Source organism: Lutra lutra, chromosome 1 (assembly GCF_902655055.1).
Source record: "Lutra lutra chromosome 1, mLutLut1.2, whole genome shotgun sequence".
Taxonomy (NCBI): domain Eukaryota; kingdom Metazoa; phylum Chordata; class Mammalia; order Carnivora; family Mustelidae; genus Lutra; species Lutra lutra.
The window spans coordinates 110114601-110139816 of record NC_062278.1 but is presented as its reverse complement, the minus strand read 5'-3'; the positions used below and the strand labels follow the sequence as shown (position 1 = coordinate 110139816).

Sequence of the window (25216 nt, the reverse complement as noted above, 5' to 3'; positions counted from 1 at the left end):
AGGAATAATTCCAGGTATCCCAAGCTTCTCTCTCTCTCTCTCTAAGATTTATTTATTTATTTGGCAGACAGAGATCACAAGTAGGCAGAGAGCCAGGCAGGGGGAGAGAGGGGGAAGCAGGCTCCCCACTGAGCAGAGAGCACAAAGTGTGGCTTGATCCCAGGACCCCGGGATCATGACAAGAGCCGAAGGCAGAGGCTTTAACCCACTGAGCTACCCAGGTGCCCCCAAGCTTCTCGTCTTAGTTCTGTCCATTACATTAAGGTAAAGCAGAGGTTACAAAATACTGGCATGGCATACATCAGAATCTGCAGGGCTCCGAGAAACAGATTGTGGGGCCACCCTAAATTTCCGGAGGTCCATGGTGTGTTCCAGGAATATGCTTTTCTTCCATCTTCTTGGCAATACCAGTAGCTGCTGGTGAGAGGACCATGCTTTAAGAACCACTGTTAGGAAATTTTACTTGCTAAGACTTTCATAAAACTTTATACAAATCATTCTCATACCAACCCCTGTGTGCAGTGTGTGCAGTGAAACATGTGTTACCATTATTATTATTATTTTCATTTAGAGATGAAGACCACGTGTTTAATGTCACATAGTTATAGGTGGTAGAGCCAAGATTTAAATTCTGGTCTAATTTCAACACCAGACTGGTGCTTAATGCTTTGGGAAGAAGGCTCCCTGACACTGGATAGGAGTCATTTTCCCCAAGCAGTAATTTCCTGAAGGAGGCTTCCCCTCACGGTCCAGCACATACCCGCCACCCCCTCCAAGCTCTGGAGCGAAATTAGGCCATGGTGTTGCTCTTTGCAACCCCGTTTCCTTAGCATTTCCCTGTAGCGCCCCTAGTGGCCAAGCCAAGACTACATTCTCCCACGTGGAGAGAACAGAGAGGACCCAAATGTTAGAGCAGTTTTTTTTGAAGTCTCATGTTTTACCTCAAACTCTCTGCATATTTCACATTCTTCCGTTCCAGTATGTGTTTGTGCTCAATATAATGTAGTTATTTTCCTCAAATACTGTTGGCTTTCCAGGAGCACGCCAAGGTTTTCCCTCTGGCTTCCAGTTCACCTTCCAGTTTTGAGGATGAGGGTATAAGTCCTCCCTAGTTGGCTTATCGATGGCATCAGCACCTAACACAGGACCTGGCACTTATTCATTATATTGTATTATAATGAGTGGAAAGATCATGGGCTTTGGGACCAAACAGACTTGGGTTCAAGTACTAGTTCAGTCACCTGCTGATGAGTGAACTTGGGAGAATCACTCTGGGATAGTTCTTGCCACTGTAAACTGGGCATAGAAAGGACTTTCCTCACAGGGTTTAGTGACAAAGGCAGACAAAGTGTGCAAAGCATGGAGTGTGTGGTAGTCTAGAAATGGAGGTTCCTGCTGTGGCTTATTGTTAGAGTGATATGTTGAGCGGGTGAATAATAACATAAATGAGTGACCCACACTCCTGCCCGGACGCCCCTGCCCTATAAATGCTCCCCCACCTGACCCTGCCTGTATGTGCCAAAGGCAGCCCCCCTCAAGGTTCAGGTCTCCACTTCTCCCCAGAGACTGCACACCTCTCCTGGGTACCAGACTCCCCGTCCCGCACCCGGGCAGCTTCATTCCCCTAGACATTTCCACACCACTCCCCAGAGTAGGGGTCCTTAGGCTCAGTCTAAGGCTGCGAATGAGATGCAAAGTCCCTTAACTACAGTTCTCTCTGAATTGTTCTGGGTAGCACGCCATCCCCAGACTTCTATTTTTATGTCTGTATAAGGACTGTAGCCTAGTAATTTGTTAAATGAGTTATTAGGGATTACTCATATTTGCTATTCATAAACTCAAATTAGCTCATTACTAAGTTCCCCAGGGGGTTCTAATTCAGTTATCTGTGGGGTCCGGCTGCTTTTCAACACTCAGCCACTGCTGCCTCCTCACTCAGAAAATCGGTTAGAATGCTGAGACCTGGGGGAAAGTCATGTCGTCTTGCAGCATCAGGCTTGCTTTGAGTGGTCGTGGTGTTCAGCAACTGCTAGGCTTGCCTTTTAATTAGAAATCAGAGTTCATTTACCTTCATCATTATCATATTAGCCTGTGGAGGGTATTTGGTTAACCTAACAGCGTGTAGGGACACATATCTTCCTCACAAATATTTGGGGCCTATAATTTTCCAGTTACTAGATTTTAAGACACAAGCAAGTTGCAGTTCGAACATGAATCATGCATATTCTCTTGCTATACAGGTACACGCATTCTCTGCACCCAGAAGGGCTTGTGTAGTTGTTTTAGTAATCTGTGAATGCATGATTAACTGCCCGAGAATTCAGTGGCTCAACCGTCATTGTATTATTCAGAATCATTCTGTGCATGAGGCATTCAGATAGGGCTCAGCAGGGACAGCTTCTCTCTGCTCCACATCACGCCTGCAGAGGGGCCAGATCCAAAATAGCTTCTTGTCTTCCGCGTCCAGAACCACAGCCAGAACAGCTTAAGAGACTGCTTGTTGGCCAGGAGGGCTTACGTAGGATCACAGAGTGGGGTCTTCAGTTTCAACATCAGCTGGATTCCTCGCTTCTCCCCCCAGAGGATGTTCCGCCTCCCTCTGTCCACGCGGTGCCCCTGTGATCTCACCAGCAAGATGGCCGAGCGCCTGACATGGCAGTTCATGGCGCTCCCAAGAACACAGAAGCAGAAGCTGCCCAGGCACAGTCCCACTTCTACTGCTTTCCCTTGGTTAAAGCAAGTCTCAGGCATAGTCCAGACGCAAGGGGAAGGAACCAAAATGGGCACGAGTGTCAGGAGGCATGGTTTGGGAGGGACCCCCGGTGTGATAAACTACTATCCTATTGACAATTTATTAAGGAATTCAAACAACTTAAGTAACTCGGAGCATACTATCAAGTTAAGCTGACTGTTAAAAGTTTTTTGATGGTAGTTTAGTTACAGATTTGCAGATCCTTATTTTCATATGAAAATGTGTGAAGTTTCATATTAAAATTAGGATTTTAATATTAAACTTCTTTTCCTACTGGGAAGTGCCAACAGGTACGGTAAGATCTTTTGCTCCATGCAAATGGTCTCTGTCAAAAAAGGTTGAGAACTACCTTTCTACTGGTCAAGAACTGAGCCGTCATAAATCCTGTAGTTGTTGGGGCCGCAAAGGAAGCAGGAGGACACTGTTTCTGCCCTGAAGGAGCTCAAGAGTCTCACAGGGAAAGTTGGGAGGTATATTCAGTGTGGCAAGTGCCCAGGAACTCATGAAGAGCAAAGAAGACAAGCCCAGGCCTGACCAGGCCATTAAAGGGGGCTTTTGGGGGCAGGTGACCCTGGAACTGAACTCCAAAGGCAGTACAGGAATTACAGAGTTTAAGAGGGATCAGCAGGAGCACAAGGCCAGAGATAGGACAGTTATCAAGATGGGACTCATCATAAGTTTGATATCTTTCTAGCTCTTAGTCATTCTTCCCGTAGAGAAAAGTACTCATTATGGGTTTGTTATAAATCGTTGGGTGCATACGAATAAGATCCCCCAATCTGATGCCGTGTTCATGAATTAATGTTTTTATGAGAGCAAAGAGGAGATGAAGAGGTGTTTGTTCTGGGTAATTGGCTATGGCTGATTCATTCGGATGAATAGAGACCTGGGGCTCGAGTCAATACCCATTGAATATGCCGTCTTCCTTCTGACTCGTGATTTCCATGCTGACATCTGTACAGAACAAATAGAGTTTGATCTGGGATCTGAAATTGCAGAGCTAGAAAATGTGTTAGCAGCCATTTTTCGCAACCCCTCATTTGACAGACAAGGTCACCAGAGCCCGGGGAAGCTGAAGCAAGTGCTCAGAGCGCATCGCTGTTGGGACGTAAAACACTCTGCTCCCATCCAAGCCTGACAATACCCAATCTGAGTGTTATTTAGAAAACCCCATTACATTTTCCCCTGTCAAGAAGGATATTCAGGGTGGTAATAAGAAGATTGTGCAAACTCTACAGGGCCGCCGAGGGGGCGTGTCAGGCGGGCTGCTGAAAGGGATGTGCTGAGTGATGTCGGGAGCAAACCTCTTGCGCGGTGGCTGCCGTCTCTGCCGAAGGCAGAAAACCAGAGGGGCCGTCACATGGGAGTGTGGTCAGTAGTGACCATCTAGACAGTCGGGCCCCTAATGTCTCCCGATGGAGAGAAATGGGGCAGCTTCTTCCTCCCTGAAGCCAAGCACTGAGCTACCACGCACCAAGGATGATGATAAGTATTTGTTGAATTATTGCAAAATATATCTCTTCACCTTGTTACTCCTCCCTAGCTCCTTCATGCATCTTTCCTTGCCCCCGTGGCTGCTACAAGAGGGCCTCCTCGTCGCCTGTACCTGTCTGCACCGCCACGCTTCCCATCCTGTGTGTTAACTATCGGTCGGGGTGTCTGTCTCCTGCATGGGACTGTCAGCCAGCACAAGAGTGAAGCATAGAGGACCTGTATGTTCTATGGGAACAGCTGGGAGAACAGCTTCAGTTTGCTCACAGAGTTGGAAAAAACTGGAGAAGAGAAATGACCTTTTAATCTGGACCCAGATATGAGTAGTGGTTTGTTATGGGAGGAGAGAGCAAGGGACATTCCTGGTAGATTAAAGGCACAGTGTGTTTGTCAGTCCACTAACTGATGTTTATGAGATGCTGCCACGTGCCATGTGCTTGGCCTGGTGCCAGGAGGAGACAGTAGGATGATTTGGCTGGAATGTGGAGTGTGTGGGGCAGGAGATAATTGGAGTGAAGTTGGGGAGGTGAGTTGTACCACAGGTAACAGATTTTTCTGGAACTGGTGAAAAAAACTGCCCAAAAGAGTCCAAGAGAAGCTACCGAAGGTTTTCAAGCAAATAAGTGTTGGGGTCCAGTTTAGTTCTAACTGAGAAAAATCTCAATGAGCAGATGCAGAATGATTCATGGGATATATTGTTAAGCGAAAAAAACAATGTACAAAAGACTATCTTGAGTGTAATAAAGAAGGGGAAATAAAAGTATATCCAATAATCTGTTCATTGGTGCAGAAATAAACAGGAAAGATAAACTCGAAACTAGAGGGGATGAGTGGGAATAAGATGGAAAAGAGAGGGATGGGCACAGAGTAAAAGGAATGGGGGCAGCCAGGCCTCTCTGAAGAAACCATATTAAAAAAAGAATCATTGGGAATGGAGGGGAAAACTCTAGAGTGAAATACAAACAGAAATGAATAGAAGTGTGAAAGAACGGATCTAAGTAACTTTTGCAAATAGGACTTGGAAGACGTGCTTTGTTGGCTAAAAACAAAAGAACTGTTGACAAATCTCCAACTCTTTTTTGTTTTTCACAGAGTTGTGGCTAGCAATTCTGAAACTCCTTTCTGCGTATTTAAGGATTGAGTAAATAAATATATTGTAGACAATGGAAATGAAGTTTGTTGGGGAACAGAGCTGAAAAATATGGAATGAGGAGAAGTCTAGAGTTGACACAGTAATATTGGACTATGGCTGGAGGTCTGAGTATGAACTTGGCGTTTTTTACATGAACAGATGGCTGGGTAGACAGCCAGCCAGCCAGAGATGAGATGTGTGTGTATACCTGCATGTATTTCCAGGCCCTGATAAAGTCTAGAAGCTACAACACCCCAGTAGCAATGCACATACCTAGTGCCCAAAACTAGATTTCAAATACTATTCTCCAGCAAAAGGAATATGTGCTTTGGAGAAATGACTGATTTCAGGACAACTGAGGAAGTGCAGGCTGAGACTGAAACATTTTGTAGTACTAGAAAATAAAGATGTACTCAAAGAATGATGGGGAGGTGTCTGAAGAACAAGAAATCAACTTGAATGAGCTTCCACTGGCCAAATCTGGGACAATTCCAATCAAAACAAGTAATGATAATCCCCTGAATAAAATAAGAATCCGTTAATATAAATAAATATATATCTAATATGTAAACATAATATACGTTCGTACTTATTTATATAGATATTTACATATGTATTTATAGTTTATATATATATAGCATTTATAATATAAAAATATAAGTAAACTGATATAAAGAAATGAAGAGAAAGCTCTTCCTTACAGTAGAATGCAAACTAATAAATACAGAGGGAGTGACCGAATTAGAAATTCTCTTTCATAATAATAATTAATCCAGGGATGCCACCGAGGTGGCTTATCCGACTAAGCATCTAACTCTTGATTCGGCACAAGTTGTAATCTCAGGGTCGTGGCATAGAGGTCTGCGCTGGACTCAGCCCTGGGTGTGGGGGCTGTTTAAGATTCGCCCTCTCCCTTTTCACCCTTCCCCACTTGCACACTCTCCCTTTCCCTAAAAAACAAATAAAATAATAAAATAATTAATCCAGACAAGAATCATCAATGGATGCTAAAACTCGTGGATAAAGTCTGGTGAGCAATTATAAAATTGCAGCAGCTTGGAGCAGAAGATCAAGTTCGGAAATCTGCCGCACAGCACAAAGACTTTGCACCCGACTGCCGTCAGCTGATCGCTTAAGTCATATTGCTAAGTGCTGTATTTGCAATTAGGATGATAATGATGATTACTTATTGAGTGCCACTGCGTATTAGGCATTATGTTAGGTGAGGTTTTGGGGTTCTCTGTTTGGTTTTTGCATATATTAACTCACTCCTAGCACTAGCTCAGTGAGATTTTTATTAGTATCCCCATTTTTGAAGGGAAGAAACCAAGAATCAAGAAACACAAAATTTGTCTAATGTCAAATAGCAAATAGGAGGTAGAGCACGTTTCAAACCCCTATCTTCTGACTTGGAGTTCCTCTCAGGCAATGCATCTCTCTGTCCTCTCTGCCCTCCCTCTGTGTTTCTGGAAGTACGCAGAATGATACGGCCAAAGAGTCATGCTTAAAAGCTTGGAGGCTCCTTTCTCTGCACCATATTTACAGAACACCTTTCCTCATTTTTCTCATAAAAATAGGGAAGGCGATGCTGAACGTACACGTTCATTGGGAGGACAAATGGGCTTATCTCTGTAAAGCGTGTAGGGTACAGTAAGTCTTCTCCAAATAACAGCCACAGCCATAGTAACATCGGTGGTAATGTTGAATTCCCTGGTATGATGGAAAATGTTGCTAAAGGTCACCCCTCACTTTTGGACTGAATTGATCATCAGAGGGTGGATCTTAAAGAGCTTTGTGTATCATAAAAAGAAGATTACATTTTATTCTGTAGGCCATAGAAAACCACTGAAGAATTTCATTGCCGGGAGAGATGTGGACTAGTTGGCCATTTAGAGCAGACCCAGGGCAGGAGAGTAAAAGGCAAGGCAGGGAGCCCATCCGGACGCCGTTGGTAGAGACTGGGAGTGAGACGATGAGGGCCTGAGCTGATGAAGCTGGCATGACAGAGGAGGGGACACACAATGGACAGTCACTCTGGAGAGCGGCACCTGTCTTTGGCAGGAGAGGAAGGGGAAACAGCTGAGGCTGAGCCTTGGGCTTCTGGCCTGCGTCCTCGCCTATCTCAGGGTGCGACCAGAATGTAGAGGAGGGGCAGGTTGGGGCCCTGGGAACGTGCTGATTGGGGGTGGTCTGGGACACACAGAGGAGTCACGGCAGACAGTTGGATATTCAGATCTGGACTGAGGAAAGAATTCAGGGCTTGGGGGCAGCAGGCCTGGGGTCACTGAAGCTGTGGCAGTAGGCGCCTCAGGGAAGGAATATGGAGCCAGGAGAGAGCCGAGGTTGGGATTTGGGAAATGCCAGTATTTAATGATGGCCCAAGAAGTGGAAGGAGACAGAGGGGGAACACTCCAAAAGATAAGATTATTTCCAGGGGATGGTTTCCTGCCTGGCAGAGGTTGCAGAGAGAAGCAAATGAAGCAAGGAAGGCCTGAAGATGCCTACTAGATTTGACAGTTGTGTCCCAGGGACCCTGGGGAGAGCAGGTACCAAGGAGCAGAATCCAGATGGGCAGTGGATTAGGGAGAGAATTGAACATTTTAAGAAGAGAAACTGGAACTTGCGCTCCTGGGGATGCAGACACCTCACCCCCTTGCCATGCATTCCTACCTGCTGGCAGAGAGCTCTGATGTGGAAGGTCCTCCTTCCAGAGCCAGAGTCTCCTTTCCACCTCTTCCCTTAAGCTTCTGGCCTACCCTTGAGGTCCACACCAACCAAGTCCACGAGCTCCCCCAGATAGCTGCACAAACCCGCCTCCTCACCAGGTGGTCTCATCCAGCCCCTCCACCGTCCCTCATAGGCTCCAGGCTTCCAGACTTAACTTGATGTCTGACCCCCCAGTGTGGATCCTGTTTTACGAAAATCAAGCTTCTTTGGTAACATCGGTCTGTATTTCTCCCCCTTTTAGGCTGGTGGCTTTCCAACATTTTTTTTTAAACCTCAACCCAGAATAAGAAATACATTTTTACATTATGATCAATAAACACGTATTATGAAAGGAGATGTGCTCTTATTTTCGACTCCATTTCATACCATCCCACTCTATCCTATTCTATTTGGTGCTTTTTTTTTTTTTTTAAGATTTCATTTATTTATTTGACAGACAGAAATCACAAGTAGGCAGAGAGGCAGGCAGAGAGGAGGAAGCAGGCTCCTTGCCCAGCAGAGAGCCCGATTCAGGGCTCGATCCTAGGACCCCGGTATCATGACCAGAGCCAAAGGCAGAGGCTTTAACCCACTGAGCCACCCAGGTGCCCCTATTTGGTGTTTTTAAATGCTGGCCTTGACCCACCACATCAGTTTTAGAACTCGCTCAGTGAACTTCATGACTGAGGGTATGACTGACTGCCAGAGCTCACCGTGCTAGGAGGGGCTCCACAGAAAAGATGCTTCTGTCTGAATCCATCCCCTTTCCCTCCCACAAGTTCCCCTGCACTGGAGCGGACAGGTCTTTCCTCTAATCACCTTCGCAGAAAACCACCTCAGTCACTGGGATGTTAGCCAGCCTTGGGGGTATTTGGATATCCAAAGTAATGGTGGAATTTAGAAATCCATGGAGGAGAGACTGGCTTAGCTTTCAAATCACAGCAGATATGTACTGCCCCTACTTAACTCATGAGGCATCTGATAGCCTGAGGCATTTTCACACCTTGAGGATGCCCTCAGGTGGTCCTACTACACCTTTCCTGTGAGACATGTAAAATTTCCTGAGTGGTAGAGTGTGAGTACCAATTCAGACAGGCCACCCAACTGGAATTGTGCTGGTCTGGTCCGTACATCCTCTACAGACTTCCCTGAGGAGACCCCTACGCACACCCTGGGAACCACTACCTCCTGTAGGTCTTTCCCCAGAGAACAGTTGGGGATTTCTTATGTAAGAAAGGGTGACTTACGAATTCTAACCCTCCCATACACAATGTCTTTTCTACTTCTGCCCAGGAGGAGACAGGATTTCTGATGACCTTGACTACGGATAGAAGCATGCTGTTGGAGCACCAGCACAGGCCTTCTCGCATCTGCTGAAAGGGGCCCACCACCGCCAGAGACCCGCGGGTCCTCAGAGTCTCCCGAAGGACCAGTCCATCACCTGCCTGCAATGAGCCAGGCCCTGAGCTGGGCCTCAGCTTCACCCTGGTGACCAAAACTCCATCGCCGGCCTCAAGCACTCACACCCAGCTTAAAGATGAGTGAAGAACGGTGGGTCTCCCTCACGCCAGAAGAATTTGACCAACTCCAGAAATATTCAGAGTGTGAGTAAATGGATTGACCCACCTGGGGCAGGATTTCCTCTTAGGTGGGGGAGAACATTTCTGGAGAGAGCCCAGTGGTGTAATTGTTGCAAAGCCACAGAGAATGAGGTTGGGACAGGTTATATTTCCTTATAAACACAGACCCGGTGTCCTTAAACATAAAAACAATTATCCTTACACTCTATAAATGATACCCACTCACCATAGAAATTTGGAATACACAAGGGAAAAAATAAAGAATAGGTTGAAAATCACAGCCAAACTCACGAACATTTTGGAGCACTGCCCTCCTGTGCTTATTGTGTTATGTGGTTGAGTTCCTGAGTATACGGTGCCTTTTTTTTTTTTTTTTTTTTTTTAGTCTACATTTTCTGCCTAACATAATATGGTATTTTCTCAAGTCATTAACACCTGTTATTATAACATAATTTTTGAAAGGCTGAAGGCTGCATAGTTATAAGGTTACTCAGTCACTGGCTTTAGTATACTCTTGTGTTAGGACCCAGGGCCTTTTTTCAGTAAGATATAGAATGCTGATGTGTGTCTCTTTCTTGACTTTGTTCTGAATAAGCCTGACCTTTCAATGGGGGCTCTTGGTTTCCTGGTGGTTATACCCAGGAACAATTGCAGTGCATCAGCACACACTGATGACAAGGCCAGTGTTCCCGTGGGGGCACAACAGCTGGGCCCTCCCTAGGCTACTCCTAATCCTGACAAGATGGGAATTTTCCTGGGCTAGAACTCCACTGGACCACTGCCCTCAGCACACGCGGCAACCATAGTGTTTGTGCAGTGACCCCAGCATTTTACAAGAGCCCTTTGCTGGGCAGACCTCTCCGTGGCATGCCTGCCCTGTCCTTTGTTCTAATCACCTCTCCCTTCCTGTTAATTATACTGGCGCTTTTGTAAATCACTAGGCTTCTGGCAAGTTGACCTGCCCTACAAAGCTTGCCCAGGGAGCTCTTGTGTGCCCTTTTGGCAGCCTGCCCTGCTCCCACGGGGCCAGCAGCTCTTGTCCACAGTACTGGTCTGGGAATCTAATGATTGGGTTCCAGTACCACCTGCGGCTTTTGCTCTCGGTTATGTGACAGCCTCGAGCCCTCCAGAGCCTCTGTCCTCTTCTGCATGATGAAAGAGTTGGACTAGATGATCTCTTCCTGTGATTCCTCCCAGGCCTGACACTCATGACGCTGTGCTCCTCACAGTCAACCAGAACCTCCCATGGGACTTCTGGTCAGTTTCCCTCTTGGCTCCCTAAAGCCCATGGCCTCCTGTCTGACCTGGATGGGCTTAGAGAGACTCTATAATGTACTGACAAGGAGCAAGGTGTCATCTTCTGGGGTAAATTCCATGTAGTTCAACACACTCATCCAAGTACTGGGCCCTGTCGGGGATGAAAAGGAAGCACAAAGAAAAGGTTTGCTCTTGAGGAATCAGAATCTGGTTTGGGAATCAGAAATGTGTTCATAACACAAGCAAAGAGCAGGTTTAAGGCAGCAGGCAAATACCTCTGGCAGAGCTATCTAAACTGAGTACATAAGGGAGAAGGGGATTGAAAGCTAGGGGAAATTGGTATGGGGGAGTATATTAGTTTGCTAGGTTCCTGTGACAAAGTACTCACAATCTGGTTGGCTTAGAACCACAGTAAGTATCTAATGGTTCTGGAGGTTAGAAGTGCAAAGTCAAGATATCAGCAGGGTTGGTTCCTCCTGAGGATTGTAAGGGAAGAATGTGTTCTAGGCTTCTGTTCTTGGCTTGTAGATGGCTGCCTTCTCCCTGTCTCTCCATGACATTCTCCCTAAGTGTGTGTGCGTGTGTGTGTGTGTGTGTGTGTCCATATCCAAATTTCCCTTTTTATATGGACACAGTCATATTGGATTAGACCCACCCTATTCCAGTATGACTTTATCTTAACTAGCTACATCAGTAAGGATCCTATTTCCCAATAAGGTCATAGTTTGAGGCAATGGGGCCGGGGTCAAGTCTTCAACATATGATTTTGTGGGGGAGGGGATACAATTTACCCCACAACAGAGGATTCAGCTGGGAGGACCTCTATGGAGGACAGAAGTGTGAAATGTGAGTACTATGTAGATAGTGGGGGAGGGCGAGAAACAACAGAAACAAAGGGAGAGAGGCACAGAGAGGGTTGTGTATGGGTGGTGAGGAGAACCTATGAGCTCTGTGGAGAGAAGGAGAGGAGGGTGGGTTTAGTAGGAGGCCTTGGGTCAAAGCATGGCTTGGGACCAAGGTGGCCGAGTTCAGGGCCATGGATCTGGTGGCCTGAATATAGAAGCTGCCAGATCAGGGAGGTAGAGCAGGGTCCGTGGGATGAAATCTAGTCTGAGCTGAGTATCAGGGCTAAGGAGGACTGTGGCAATGAACAAATGCTGACCTATGGAAACCTATGCTGGAAGAACGAATGGAAGCCAGCAGAGATAATCCCTGGAGGCTGTGGACCCAGGGCAGATGCCGACATTATTATTTAAGGCTGGTGGGGATGGGTTGGCAAGGTTGATTTGGGGATAGTGATGACATATCCCCTTCTATATTCAGACACGCCAGGTTGCAGGGAACCAGCAATGAGGGAGATGCAAGCCCTGCCCTCAAGGAGCTCCCCACCTAGTAGGGAGATATAGCTGGGACTCAAACGATGATTCTCCATATGACAGGTGCTAAGGAGTGGGGAGCACCGAGGAGGAGACCTCGCCTAGCCTGGTTGGAGGCTTCCTGACACAGGGCTGGTTTCCAGATGCCGGAAACACTAGGAGGAGGGAGTAGGGGAGAGCACTGAAGGCAGAGGGAGTAGTTGGGAAGGCAGGGAAGAGTGGTCATCATGGTACTGCAAGCAGGTCCCAGACTCGGAGCCTAGGACCCGTGGTGGTGGTGGTAAGAAAGGATTGGGGGCAGGAATGATAAATAAGTGCCCATTGTGGAGGACACTGCTTTGCAAGTGAGGTTTCCTATGGGCCTGGGAGGACTGGTGATGGGAAGAGAGTGGGAAGGAGAGCTAGGCTCCAGCTCTGACATGGGAATCATTGTGTGGAGGCAGCAAGGAGGGGACGACAACAAGAATGAAAGCACTTCAGATAGCAAGCACATGAGGGCTAAGGGTCTGCCTGCAGCCTCCGGTCAGAGAAGGGAAAGGAGTCAGAACAAGACAGAAGAACCTGCAAGATGGCCTGGCAAAAAGAGTAGTGGGTAAAGGGAGCAGAGGAACAGAGGGGTCCACATGTGGCAAAGCAGTACAGGAGGCAGGGGTCAAAAAGAAACCAGAGTATTTACTAGGAAGGGGTTCCTTTGTGGCTTGGGTCTCTTTTTCAACCATCAGCTTTGTCCTTTTCTGACCCCTCCTCATCTTGTTTGTGTCCCGGGATTGAACAAGTTTCCCGGGACTGGACAAGGTGCCCTGGAGCTGTTATTGTAACAGGAGAGGGAAAAAAGCTACAGTTCTTGGAAAATGGTTAATCCTCAGAGGAAACCCTGGAAAAGGCACTTCTACCAATTTTAGACACATGCTGGTATTCAGTCAGATTGCATTACCATAGCAACTGCTCTTCCGTAACTACATAAACAGGAGCTTCTCGGTAGTGGAATAGCCAAGTGTATAGCCCAAGAATGGGGAACTTTCCCCAGGGGGGTTACCAGGTAGGAGGGGCCAAGAATTTCAGGATAAGAGGCTCTTGGTGTATTCTGTTTATATAACAAAACCCCTATACCTTCCTGGTGGCCTTCTGCTGTGGGGGGGAGGCCATGTTAAAACTGCCCTTGGAGATGGGGAGATAAGTATTTTATATGCTCACACACACAGAGTTGATACGTTTCTATCAACTGAATGTGATTCAGTAAAATGCTTGTAAAAAACATAATGTGATATTAAGAATATTTTTGTCACAAAATAAAAACAAGTATAAAAATGAAAACAGATGAAATGTAAAGCTACCCACGATCCAGTCTCCCAGTGATAACCACTACGTGCATCTGCATGTGCATGTGTGTAAAATAGACACGTGAGGCTATTTCGTATGCTGTTCTCCTCACCCTAACAATTATCTGTTCAATCCAGTTATCTACTGCTGCATCAAAACAACTTCAGCCTCGTGCATTATAACTGCCATTTTGTTTTTTCCTGTGATTCTGTTGCTTGGGAATCTGGATGGGGCCCAGTGGGGATGGCTGGGCTCTGCGGTGTGTGGGGGTTCGGGTGGGATGCCTCACAGGGTCCAGCAGGCTTACTCACTGCCATGCTGTTACCTCAGCATTCCTCCATGGGATTGCTTTCTCCCTAAGTGCTTTGTCATCTCCCAGGGCCTCTCCACATGGCCTCTTTCTCCAGCCAGCTAGCCTGGACTTCTTACATGTGGCCCCGGACTCCCAAGAGCATAAAAGCAGGCGTTTTTAACACCTGGACTCTGAGGTCCCTAAACAGAACTGTCTCCACATTCCACTGGGCTGGCCCAGATGCAACGGGGTGAGAGGATGAACTGAGCTTCTCATGGGAGAGCAGCTCACACAGGGCGCAGGGAGACTGTGGACAGTGCTCTTTGGAGACTAGCTGGCACACAGTATATCATGAGGTGTTTCTGTGTTGTTCAGTACTTTCCAGAAGCAAGACTTCTAGGGGCTGGGAAGATTTCTTTTGATACATTATCTTATTTAACCAAACAACTGATTGTGATCATCGGATGTATTAATAGTCTCACAGTATATCACAAGGCAAACTGGTACCCACATTCTGTCTACCCTGATCCGATTCCTTTGAGAGCTGAATTCGTCCCTAGGCACCACAGTGTACGATGGATAGGGACAAACAGGGAGGTGTTTGAAAAGTGCGGCCAGTATGGTGAGGGGCCTTACAGCAGGGTTATGAAAAAGTGCCTGCGAGTACTATGGCTATTTGCAGGAGAAGGGAGAATTCAAATAAGTAAATAAATAAAAAGTGCTGTTTGGGGAGGAGGTGTGTAGTTAATTTTGAATGGTTTCCAGAAGTAGCCCTAGGACTAAGGGAAGAAAATCATCAAAGAAGGACTTAAAGCAAGGGATTCATTGATGCCTAATGGTCAGATCTGCCCAAGATAGAACAGAATTGACTTCAAAGCAATTGAGTTTTCTTTCCCTGGATGTCCAGTTGATTAAATGACCATCTTAGCCCTTCTAATCTTAGAAACTAGTCTTAGTTTCTATGCTGAAACAGGTTTCTTTTCAACCTCAGAGGGCATGAGCTCATGGGTAGGCCTCCTACTGACCCTCCTCTAACAGCTTCAAATAGAGATATAATGGGGTTAATGTCCTAATCCTGATATTCGGGGAGAGGCGATTATTTTTCCATAATTTGTCAAGGCTTCCCTTTCTGAAAAAGCTATCAGCTTTTTCAGAAAGGGAAAAAATGATAAAGCATCAATTTTAACTTTTAATTCTCCAAGAAATTAAACATTTTCGACATCAGTCCATGGTTGCTAGATTTTGTAGACTTTTTTTACACCTGGGAGAAATTTTAAGGCACCATCAGATCTAACTCCTACCCATTTTACAATGAGAACACTGAGTCCTGTGTTCAATCACTGAGAATTGCTCAGTGATTTCCCCAAGGTCACACAGAAGGTCAGTGGTAGAATGAGAATTAGAACCAAAGTACTCAATCCCAGGTCAAATTCAGTTTGCTTCAATCCAGTTCCAGTAAATTAAACAAAAAGTACCCACTGGAGATCAGCCTTCAGTGAAACAGCAGAGGGATTAATGTATATATTATATATTTGCATGTCAATTAAACTATAATAGAGCAAAATTTTAAAGTACACTTAAGAAGCATGAATCAGATAAATTGTGCTATTCAGAAATATATTTCATTAGAATCAGATCAATGCAAAGTTTCTGACTTTAAGATGTAGGTAAATTACAGCTCAAAATTCAAACCTGTCAGTGTTAATACGGGAGCCAGAGAAAATGTTTAGGGCTGGTTTATGGAACAATGTAAGGCTCTAAGTAAGCTTCATTGAAACCTTATTATTTACATGAGCCAGTGGAGTGAGAGTTAATCCAATGTTCTTGAAGTCCTGGGTCCATAAAGGGTCATGTCTCATTGTCATCATTTCCATCTCGGAAGGAAACCACCGCTATTTCTCCCTCACGTCTCTTGCTGCACAGTTGGCCTTCCTTTCATTCTGACGACTAGGCCTCTACCCACCAGCAGTCAGAATCTATGGATAGGGATAGGCTTCTATAGAACAGTAGCTCTCAGGTTTAAACATGCACACGAATCTCCTAGAGATCTTGTTAAAATGCCAATTCTGACTCAGTAGGTCTGGGAGAGTTCTGAGATGCTGCATTTTGGACAAGCTTCTAGGCTGCTGATGCTGCTGGTCCACGGTCCACACTTTGAGTCACAAGAAGATGCAGATTGTCTGATCCATTCCTCCCCCTTCATGTGGGCTATGACTAATGAGGCCAAATTATTTGAAGAAAAAGTGGGAAGTTTTGCTATCAATACCAATGTCCCTTGTACAAATAAGCCGTACCAGTCATTCAGAGCACTTATGGTGAAACAGAAATTCTCAGTTTCTTAAAGAGGGTTCTCGGATATGAGCCCCCAAATCCTCTACTTTTGATGTAAAGTCATTTTCTCTTATTCTATATGTAGCACTGTGCAGAATTAACCACCTCCACTGGTTCCCCTCAGTAGATTCGCAGACCTCAGAGGTCCTCAGCCTTGGCTGTGCACTAGAAATACCTGGGAGGCTTTGAACCCGTCCAGTGCCCTGTCCACACATAACCCCACCCCACCCCCAGGATCACTGAGTCATAATCTGTAGGTGTAGGATCCAGGCATCAGTGGTGTTTAAAGCTCACCATGTGAGTCCACCATGCAGCCAGGGTTGTCCACCACTGGTCCAGCTTTTCTCCCTATGCCCCTGGAAATACATATGGGACAAGCACATATGGACATATGGGACAAGCACAATAATCCCAGTGCCTTTTCTAGTCCTCCTTCATTCCATGAACCTTTATTGAATGTTGAATTTATTCCAGACAGTGGCTCTAGGCTGGGCAGAAACAGTGCACAGGAAAAGAAGCGTAGCTGGGAGAATGTGTCAATGCTTCCGAAGCTGGGCTTCTTATACATGTTCCCCATGTTCCCCTTTGGGGCCTGACTCCTCCTGGATGAAAAGGTGGGCCTTTTGATGCACTGCTCCTGGATCTGGCATCTCTGTTCTCACCTCATTCTCCATCTTTCCAGAACCCTTGGGAAACTCCACTCTTGCTTTTGGGCACCTCACTGTGTTCTTGACTCCCTGGAATACTTAGAAAACTTATTCATACTTCCCAGCCATCATCGAAAGAAGGAAAATCTAGATGTTGTTGTTGGTTTTTTCCCCCTTTCATGTGCCAACTTCCTCATTTCCCCTGTGTCTTTGTCTCCCAGGTTTGAGTCATTTTCAGTCTTCTCAGTCTATGGACTATATTCCTCTAGCCTCAGCATCATGGTTTTGTCTATGTTGTGACAGGCAGGCCTTACTAGTCAACCACAAATACACAAGAGCGTTACTGAAGGCCTTCTCATCAAAAGTGAGGTCCATGCACCTGCATAATTAGTGCCACCGAGGGTCTTGCCTGAAATGCAGAATGTCAGGCCCGGACTCAGTCCCTGCTGAATCAGAATCTGCATTTAAACCAGAACCTCAGGCAGTGGCTGCATGTGTTCAGTCTGGGATGCTCTTGGGGGACTTGGAGGCATGGAGAGTCATTATTCACTTAAAATTTCACGGTCATTTATGGGTTTTCAGGTTCCCATTTCAAAATGTCAAGTTATAGTTATTTCAGAGTTTAATGGTCTGACTAGTGCTCACATACTCAGTGTTCTTAGCTAGAAGATGGCCCATCAACTTTGGGTTCTGGTTTAGGCAGCACCACTGCCGTTCTGCTGTAAACACTGAATCTGCTAATTTGTCTGCTTGTTCAGTTGGAGGGCATCCCTCTCCCACACAAGCGTGGCAGTGAAGGTGCCTGTGAGTTGGGCCAGATTTTCTCCTTAAAAAGGCTTTGAATGTGCTTAAACACTAGGAACAAGTGTTTGGTTAAGGTCCCAGAATTCTTGGCACATAAAGCATAAAGAGACAATTTTGGATCAAAACTTCTTAGGGTAGCTGTTACTACTAGTGACCTTGATCATGGAAAAGAGGCTCTTGACCCCTGATTTGGGGTAAAACTGCGTGCTGTTGGTTCTGCCAGTGCGAGTTACAGAATGTATCCCTGCCTTGCCACAAAGCTGAATAAGTCGACCTGTTGGGTAAAGTTCCTTCATTTTGTCCACTCCAGCAATAGAGAGTGTCTGCCAAGCGTGGTTGATTTCGGATTTAGCAGAGTTATAAACTTTTCTTCCTTTTGCAATAATTATCTGACAAGTTTAGCTGCTTCTTAAGATAGTCTTCATTTCTAACAATAAAATTATATTCACAGAACAGCAGTTCTTAACCTTGACCGTACATGCGAACCCCCAGGAAGCTTTAAAATATTTTGATTCCTGAATTTCCAAAGAGATGCTGACTTAACTGGTCTCGGGTGAGTCATGGGTTTCAATGTACGTAGGCTTCTCAGGTGGTTCTGACAGGTAGCCAGGTTTGAGAGGCACTGTTGCAGAGGAAAGGCCTTATCTTCTGATTTCCCCAGGTTCACATATCCAGTGACTCTAATAGCTGTGTCACATTATTAAATATGCTAAAAATCAGAGTCACCCACTCACTAGCTGTGTGCCCCTGAAAGAATCATCTAAATTTCATAAACCTTGTTTGTTTTTTTTTCTTCTCTAAAATAAGGACCACTGGTGGGCCTGGGGGCTCAGTCAGATGAATGTCTGCCTTCAGCTCAGGTCATGATCCTGGGGTCCTGGGATCAAGCCCCACTTAGTGGGGGGGCCTGCTAAGCGGGTAGTCTGTTTCTCTCTCTGCCTTTCCACCTGCTGTGCTCTCTCTCTCTTTTTCTCTCAAATAAAATCTTTAAAAATAAAATGAAATAGGGACCATTATTATATTAGAGAGTAATTATGGAGATTTAAATAAATCATATAAGTAGGATGGTGCCTAGCATACAGTAAGCACTCAATAAAATAGGAGTTCTTACAAAGAACTGTGGACATGGCCCTCTTGTAGACACTTAGGAATAGAACTGGATCTCCTCTGAGTCTGGTGGTGATGCTACTGTACAGGCTTCTGCTCTCTACTGAGGCTATGTGGTTGGAACCACAGATGGTGCCTGGGGTCAAGGAATCTTCTGAAGATGACTCTCATTGTTCCTTGCTGTCATAAGATGAAACAGAATGGAGCACTACCCACTTATTCCTCCTTGGGCAAATAGAAACCCAGCCCAGAAACCTGTCAAAAATAGAACTAATAAAATATCAAAGGACATCCCAGGAGAAAGGAATGGGTCTCAAATTTGAGAATTAGGTTTTCTCCCATTTTTAAAAAAGAGACAGGTGTTGACACTATGAGCTCATTAAAGCCCATGAAGCAAATGGAAGTAAATGTGTGGTAAAGAACAACCCTCATGGAAATCTAGGAACCAGCAATCTCTTGGATTTTTTTTTTCTACTTAATTTTAGGCTAGTAATTGGAGATTTTAATATACTTTTTGTGTTTTTCTTTTTAAAGCCTGTTTATTTGAATGTGAACATAGGATGAACATACTTGTGTACGTGTATATACATATGTGTGTGTGTGTGTGTGTGTGTGTGGCATGCATTTATAGCATACATTTAAATATAAATCAGAATTTTGCAAATATATAGTCACTTAGAACCAAAAATAGGATTTCTGCTAGGATCAACTGTGGAATTTCCAAAATGTGACAATAATATCAAGAGTATGAATTCAAGTGAAATCACTTCCCTGGTTCTCAGTCAAAATGTTGGCTCTTTACTACTCTTGCAGAAGCAACACCAAGGGTAGCCATGCTTCCAAATTTGTACTTTTTAATGCAGTCCAGATTTGGCCACTCTGGTTGGCCTGAAAAATCTCCCATTAAAATAGATTCTAAAATGTAGTCTTCTCTAAATAATTGAGCTGCCCATAGAATGATTTGAACATAATTTATGTGTAATGTTAACTGAGCTCTGGCCTAATTCTAAGTTGTCTTCCATTTTGTTGCCAGAGTGGCCTTTAGAAAACAGACTTGATTTCGGTACTCCACCATTCAGGAAATCTTTAACAATTTCAAATCAATGTCCTTAGCTTGGCACCCAGGACTCCCACAAATCTGGCCCCAAACTATTCTCTGGTTCTGACCTTTCCTAGATGTCTTGTGATGCCCATTTCTGTATTTTTGTTCACCCTGCCCCTTCTTATAATAGTCTTTCCACTTTTTGTCCATCTTTTAAGCCTCACTTATTCTTTACACCTCAGCTCTCAAATGCTACCTCCTGTATGGGACATCCTTGGACTCCACCCAAGTTTACTGTCATCCTAACTTTACTTCTTTCCTGCTCATTCTACTTCTCTGGTCTGTTCTTCATGGAGCTTCTGTATTATAGCTATAGTATTAATTACTATACTGTATTTTCCTTTGTGTCAGCCAGGGTTTGGGGAGTAACAGTGAATAGTGCTTAAGAGAAAGTAATATAGACTTTGAGCCAAACTAGACTTGAATTAAAACCCTTTTAGTCAAGTCACTTAATTTTTCTGAATTTCAGCTTCTTCATCTGTAAGCTGAAGAAAATATAACCAAATGTGCATGGATTGGCAGGGAAGAGTATATGAGACTATGCAATAAAGGCCCCAACTAGAGGCTAGACATTAGCACAATTATTCAGATAATCTCCCCAGCTAGTTCATCAATAGTACCTTGCAGCATCTCATCCTCCATAGTGTTTTCTGAATTAAGTGGAAGCAGCCCAAATTGATGACATCTGCTGCCTGGATCTCACTGAGCTATTAGTTTTGAATTTCAGGAAGAAGTGTCCATTTTTAGGCAACATCAACATTTTCCTGTGGCATTTCAATATGTCTCAGTTCTAAAGTGATTATAACTTGTGCTTGATCGAATCCAAGTCAGAGCCATGGAGAGCAGCCCAGCCCATGTGCACATCTACTTTATGCAGGCCTATGAGAGAGTGTAGCCCTCTGTAAAAACACCAAGGAACACTATGTCAATTTTTAATAACATTGCCCTTGCTCAGATCTTCAAATCATGGCAGTAATGGAGCTTGGGAAGCTCTTAATTATCCACAGTACTGTGAGACAAGGAGAGCACAGAGACCCTGGTTTTCTCTGATGTCTAGAGTTCTGGTAACTACACAGGATATACTCAGGATGGGTTTATAATGACGATTATTGAATCCCTTTTCTAGACTCCCAGTTTCCTTATAAAACTCAAAAGAAGAAGAAGAAGCCATATTTTTTTCTGTTAGTTTCCAGATTATTTCCAATGGAAAGGAGAATTTTCTAAGTCATTATGCTTCACGGACCCTGAGTCTTTGTTTCAGCACCAAGGACAGAGCATCACAGGACTTAATGCCCATCCATCTTATTTAGTCAACAAAAATTTAAATGTTTTAACATTTCTGCTCAGATTTTATGTAGTCACCTAGTAAACTGGTTTTCTGAACCTTACTTATGTGTCAGACTGTGATATGGTATACAAAGACTCACTAACCAATTATAGATCTCAAGGTAGAACTGGGGCAGGAGATGAGTAAGAGAGGCAGTTATAACACTATATGGCAAGTTCTGTTACAGAATTGTGTACAAGTCATGTGGGATGCAGGAGAGGGAACTCTGACTGATAAAGGAAGACTTTACAAAGGAGTTGGCATTTGAGCTGGGTACCAAGAATTGAGTGAAGTTTACAACAGAGAGAAGAGACTCCATGAAAGAATGAAGGAGTAAATGAATACACAGTGTAATCAGGGACTGATGGAAATGTGATTTGATGGGGCTGAAAATTAGGGTGAGTAGAAGGTCAAAGTAAGAGATGAGGAATGGGCTAGGTCAAATCACCACATAATTATATACCAAGCAGGGGAGTTAAGCTTTATCCTGGGAAAACTGAGAGCCATGGAAATGTACTGAGTAGGGACATGATCAGATCACATTTGTGTTTTAGAAAGATAGTTCATACAACAGGAGAGAGACTATACTGAAGAAAAGAAATAAGAGGGGAGGAGGGCAGATAAGGGTGAGATTTTTCCAGATAGCCCTGGGAATGAGGATTGGCGCCATCATAACCAAGGTTAGACAGGAAGAATGTACTTGGCCCAGCTCCCATGAGCTGTTCACCAATATTTCACATGTGCATTATGTCTCTCTAGATTCTTCCAAGAAGATAAAGGATGTCTTGGCTGAATTTAATGAGGGTGGAAGCCTCAAACAATATGACCCACATGAGGTAAGAACATTTCCATTTCAAGCCTTTGAAAAGCCCTATGTTCTAGCTTTTCCATAATTTGTTCCATTCTTAGAACTTTAGCTCATTTTAAAGAACTTGTTTCTCAGCATATATTCTCCTAAGTCTCAAATGAACCATTTATATGTTTGCCAAGTTTAAGCATTCTCTTAATGTCCTAGAAGACTCCATCATACCTTCCTCTCTCTCTTCAAATCTTTCCCTTTTCCTGTCCTCATTCTAAGTTATCAACCATGCTTTCTACTTCACTGAGAAAATAGAAAGAAATCAGAAGAGATCTTCCATAAGATCCTCACATGCCTCTGTACCTTTAATCCTATAACTAGGAATGAACTCTCCATGCTCCTAGTCAGTTCAGCCCCTCCAGGTATGCACGCATTCCCATTCTCTTCTAATCTATTGGGAAGCATTGCTCTCTCTGTATATGTATGTGTATCTCCTTCACATCAGCTTTCCACTATTTGCTAGGTTTTTCTCATCAACATATAAACATACTGTTATTTGTCCTATATTAAAATTGTTTTCCTGACTCCAGTTTTCCAGTTACCTCATTTCTTTCCTGTCCCTAATAGCAAAACTGTGCAAAAGATTTGTCTGTAATCATTGCCTCTAATTTCTCTTTATCCCACTTTCTTGAAAGTTCTTCAATCAGAGCGTAACCCCCTACTCCTCCACTAAAACCACTGGTGAGGATTGCCAAGGATCACAATGTAGCTGAACTCAATAGGCATTTTACTCAACAACATTGGACACAGTTGGTCAGATCCTCCTCTGTTGTCTTCACTTGGATTTCAGGACACTACACTCTCCTGGTTTTCCTTTCATCCCTCTAACTTGACATTTCTATTGAAAAATCAAACTGCTATCTCATACTTAACATAAGCTAGTCTGAGTTCTTTGATCTTCCCTTGTAAAGCCTATTTTTCCGGCAGTCTTCCCCATTTCCATAAATGACAACTCCTTTCTTCAAGTTCTTCAGTCTTAAACTCTGGAGTCATCATTGAGTTTTCCTCTCACATCCCATGTCCAATTCATCAGCAAACCCTGCCATTTCTACCTTCAAAATATATCCAAAGTCTAGTCACATCTCATCACAGGCACTGCTTCCACCCTTACCTGCACTACCATATTTTGTCCAGATTATTGTAATAGTCACCTAACTGAGCTCCTTCTTTGTTTCTGCTCTTGACCTTTAAACCCTACTCTTCACACTCATCCTGAGCAATCTGTTAAAATTTAAGTCAGATCATGTCACTATTCTGCTCTACAATCCCTCACCCCCTACTCAGAGTTAAAATCAAAGTCATTACCATCTGTATCTGTACCTGTCTACTCCCTAACCTCATCTCTTGCTACTCTCCTCATCATTCCTTTCCAGCTTTTATAGCCTTCTTGATGCTGTCAAACAAGCCAAGGTTGCTCTACCTCAGTACCTTTGCATTTGCTTTCATCTCTTCCTGGAATGTTCCTCCCACATATACCCACATTGTTTATTTCCTTACTTCTTAAAGTGTTTGCTCAGATCACCTTCTCAGTGAATGTCACCTTCTCTATTTAAAATTTTAAGCCCTTTTTCCTGATGCTTCTTATCCCCCTGGTCTGCCTTATTGTCCTTCTTAGTATTCCTCACCATCTGTCATGCTATGTATTTGTTCATTTCGGTATCCCCAGTGCCCAGAGGAGTATCTGGCTCATAGCAGGCACTCAAGAAATATTTGTTGAATGAGTAAATGAATGCAAGACCCTCCCTACTTTCAGATTCCACTCATCTCACATTTCTTGAGCATCCAGGCACCATGCTGGGCACTGTAGAAGATATAAAGGTGAGGAAGCACGGTTCTTGCCCTCCAGAACTTACTCCCTGTTGGCAGGCTCCGGAGGTACATGGTCTTAGGTTTGACTTCTGCCTTTGCTGCCAACCAGCAGTGCAGCCTGAAATAATATTTCACGTCTCTGAACCTCACTTTCCTCATCCGTGACCTGAAGATCACAACAAGCAAAGACATTGAAGTTTGCAGATGAGTGAATGGATTGAGATAATTTTTGCAAAATGTCTAACACTTTATAGGACACTTAAAAAGTGGTATCCATTATTATTCTGACTCCTTTCCCCAGAATGTGTTAAATTCAACTTCCTTTTCCTGCTCCTGGGTCCTTTCATGAGGGCTAATTGCAGAAAAATGACTGATCCGCAGGACAGACTTGGGACAAGGCAGGTCATTATTTATTGGTATTGTCATCCTTTCAACGACTTTTGAGTCAACTCCGCTGCTGGGCACTGGCAGGGAACCAACAAAGCACAGGTCCTCGAGGTTTACCTGAGCAGGGGCTTTGGATAAAGTGTACAGCCCTCTGGAGAATGAAACAGGAGGAAGATTGCCGGTACAGGAGACAGACTGAGAATGAGCCATTTGAAAGAACATTCCTGAGGAGAAGCTATGCAGAAAAGATGGGGAAGCCGCACAGAACTTGCTTCCCCTCCCACCCCTCACCCCCAGCTCCAGAAACACAGGAACAAAGAAGGGTGGGGGCTGCTAATCATCCTGAAAGCCTTGAGGCTGAAGAGTGGGAGGGGAACAATTTGGTCAGGGCCACCGAGGGTGTGAAGGCCATGGAAGCTTTCAGAAGCGGAGAGAAGCTTGGCTGTTAGGAGCCTGCTGCCACCCACGCCTCATCTAGCTGGCCCCCCACTCTTTGCACGCCTGGCACTGCTGTGTCGCAGGGAAGCTCTGTCACTCTGGTTTTATTCTCTCTCCCAGTGTGGCTGGCTTCTGGTAGGTGTAATGTCCCGGCATGGGGTGGGGGAGACAAAAAGCATGTACTTGCTCTTGAGCTTGATGGCTTACTGCTGCTAAAACGTCTCAAGGAGGCATGAGTTAGTTGTGGGAAGGGCAAGTAGCTAGGAAAGCGAGGCCAAAAATAAAAGTTCGCATCCGGCCGTGACAAGCGGGGCCGCTGCCCATAAACACTGAGTGATGCTCTGGAGAATCGAGTAGAGCCAAAAAACAGCCAGAAAGTGAACCAGTGCACGATGGAGTAAGAGGAGCAAGGTGGCTCGGTGGCCTTGTGATCTTGGACTCAGACATGTGGAAGCACAGAGCCCAGCTCTGCCCAGGCTGTATGACTCTGAGCAAGTTA

At 44.7% G+C, this 25216-nt stretch overlaps 1 protein-coding gene across 4 annotated transcripts in view; it reads left to right on the top strand.

The window, feature by feature from the left end:
* Positions 1–25216, top strand: part of DGKG (diacylglycerol kinase gamma) — a 210833-nt gene that overhangs the window by 29039 nt on the left and 156578 nt on the right. For 3 of the 4 annotated variants that reach the window (XM_047732341.1, XM_047732340.1, XM_047732335.1), the window contains exons 2-3: positions 9375–9685; positions 21984–22060. In XM_047732341.1, the coding sequence (XP_047588297.1) occupies positions 9619–9685; positions 21984–22060 (144 nt within the window). In that variant the 5' untranslated portion in view covers positions 9375–9618. The remainder of the gene's footprint in view (positions 1–9374; positions 9686–21983; positions 22061–25216) is intronic. The other variant, XM_047732347.1, reaches the window with a different exon arrangement.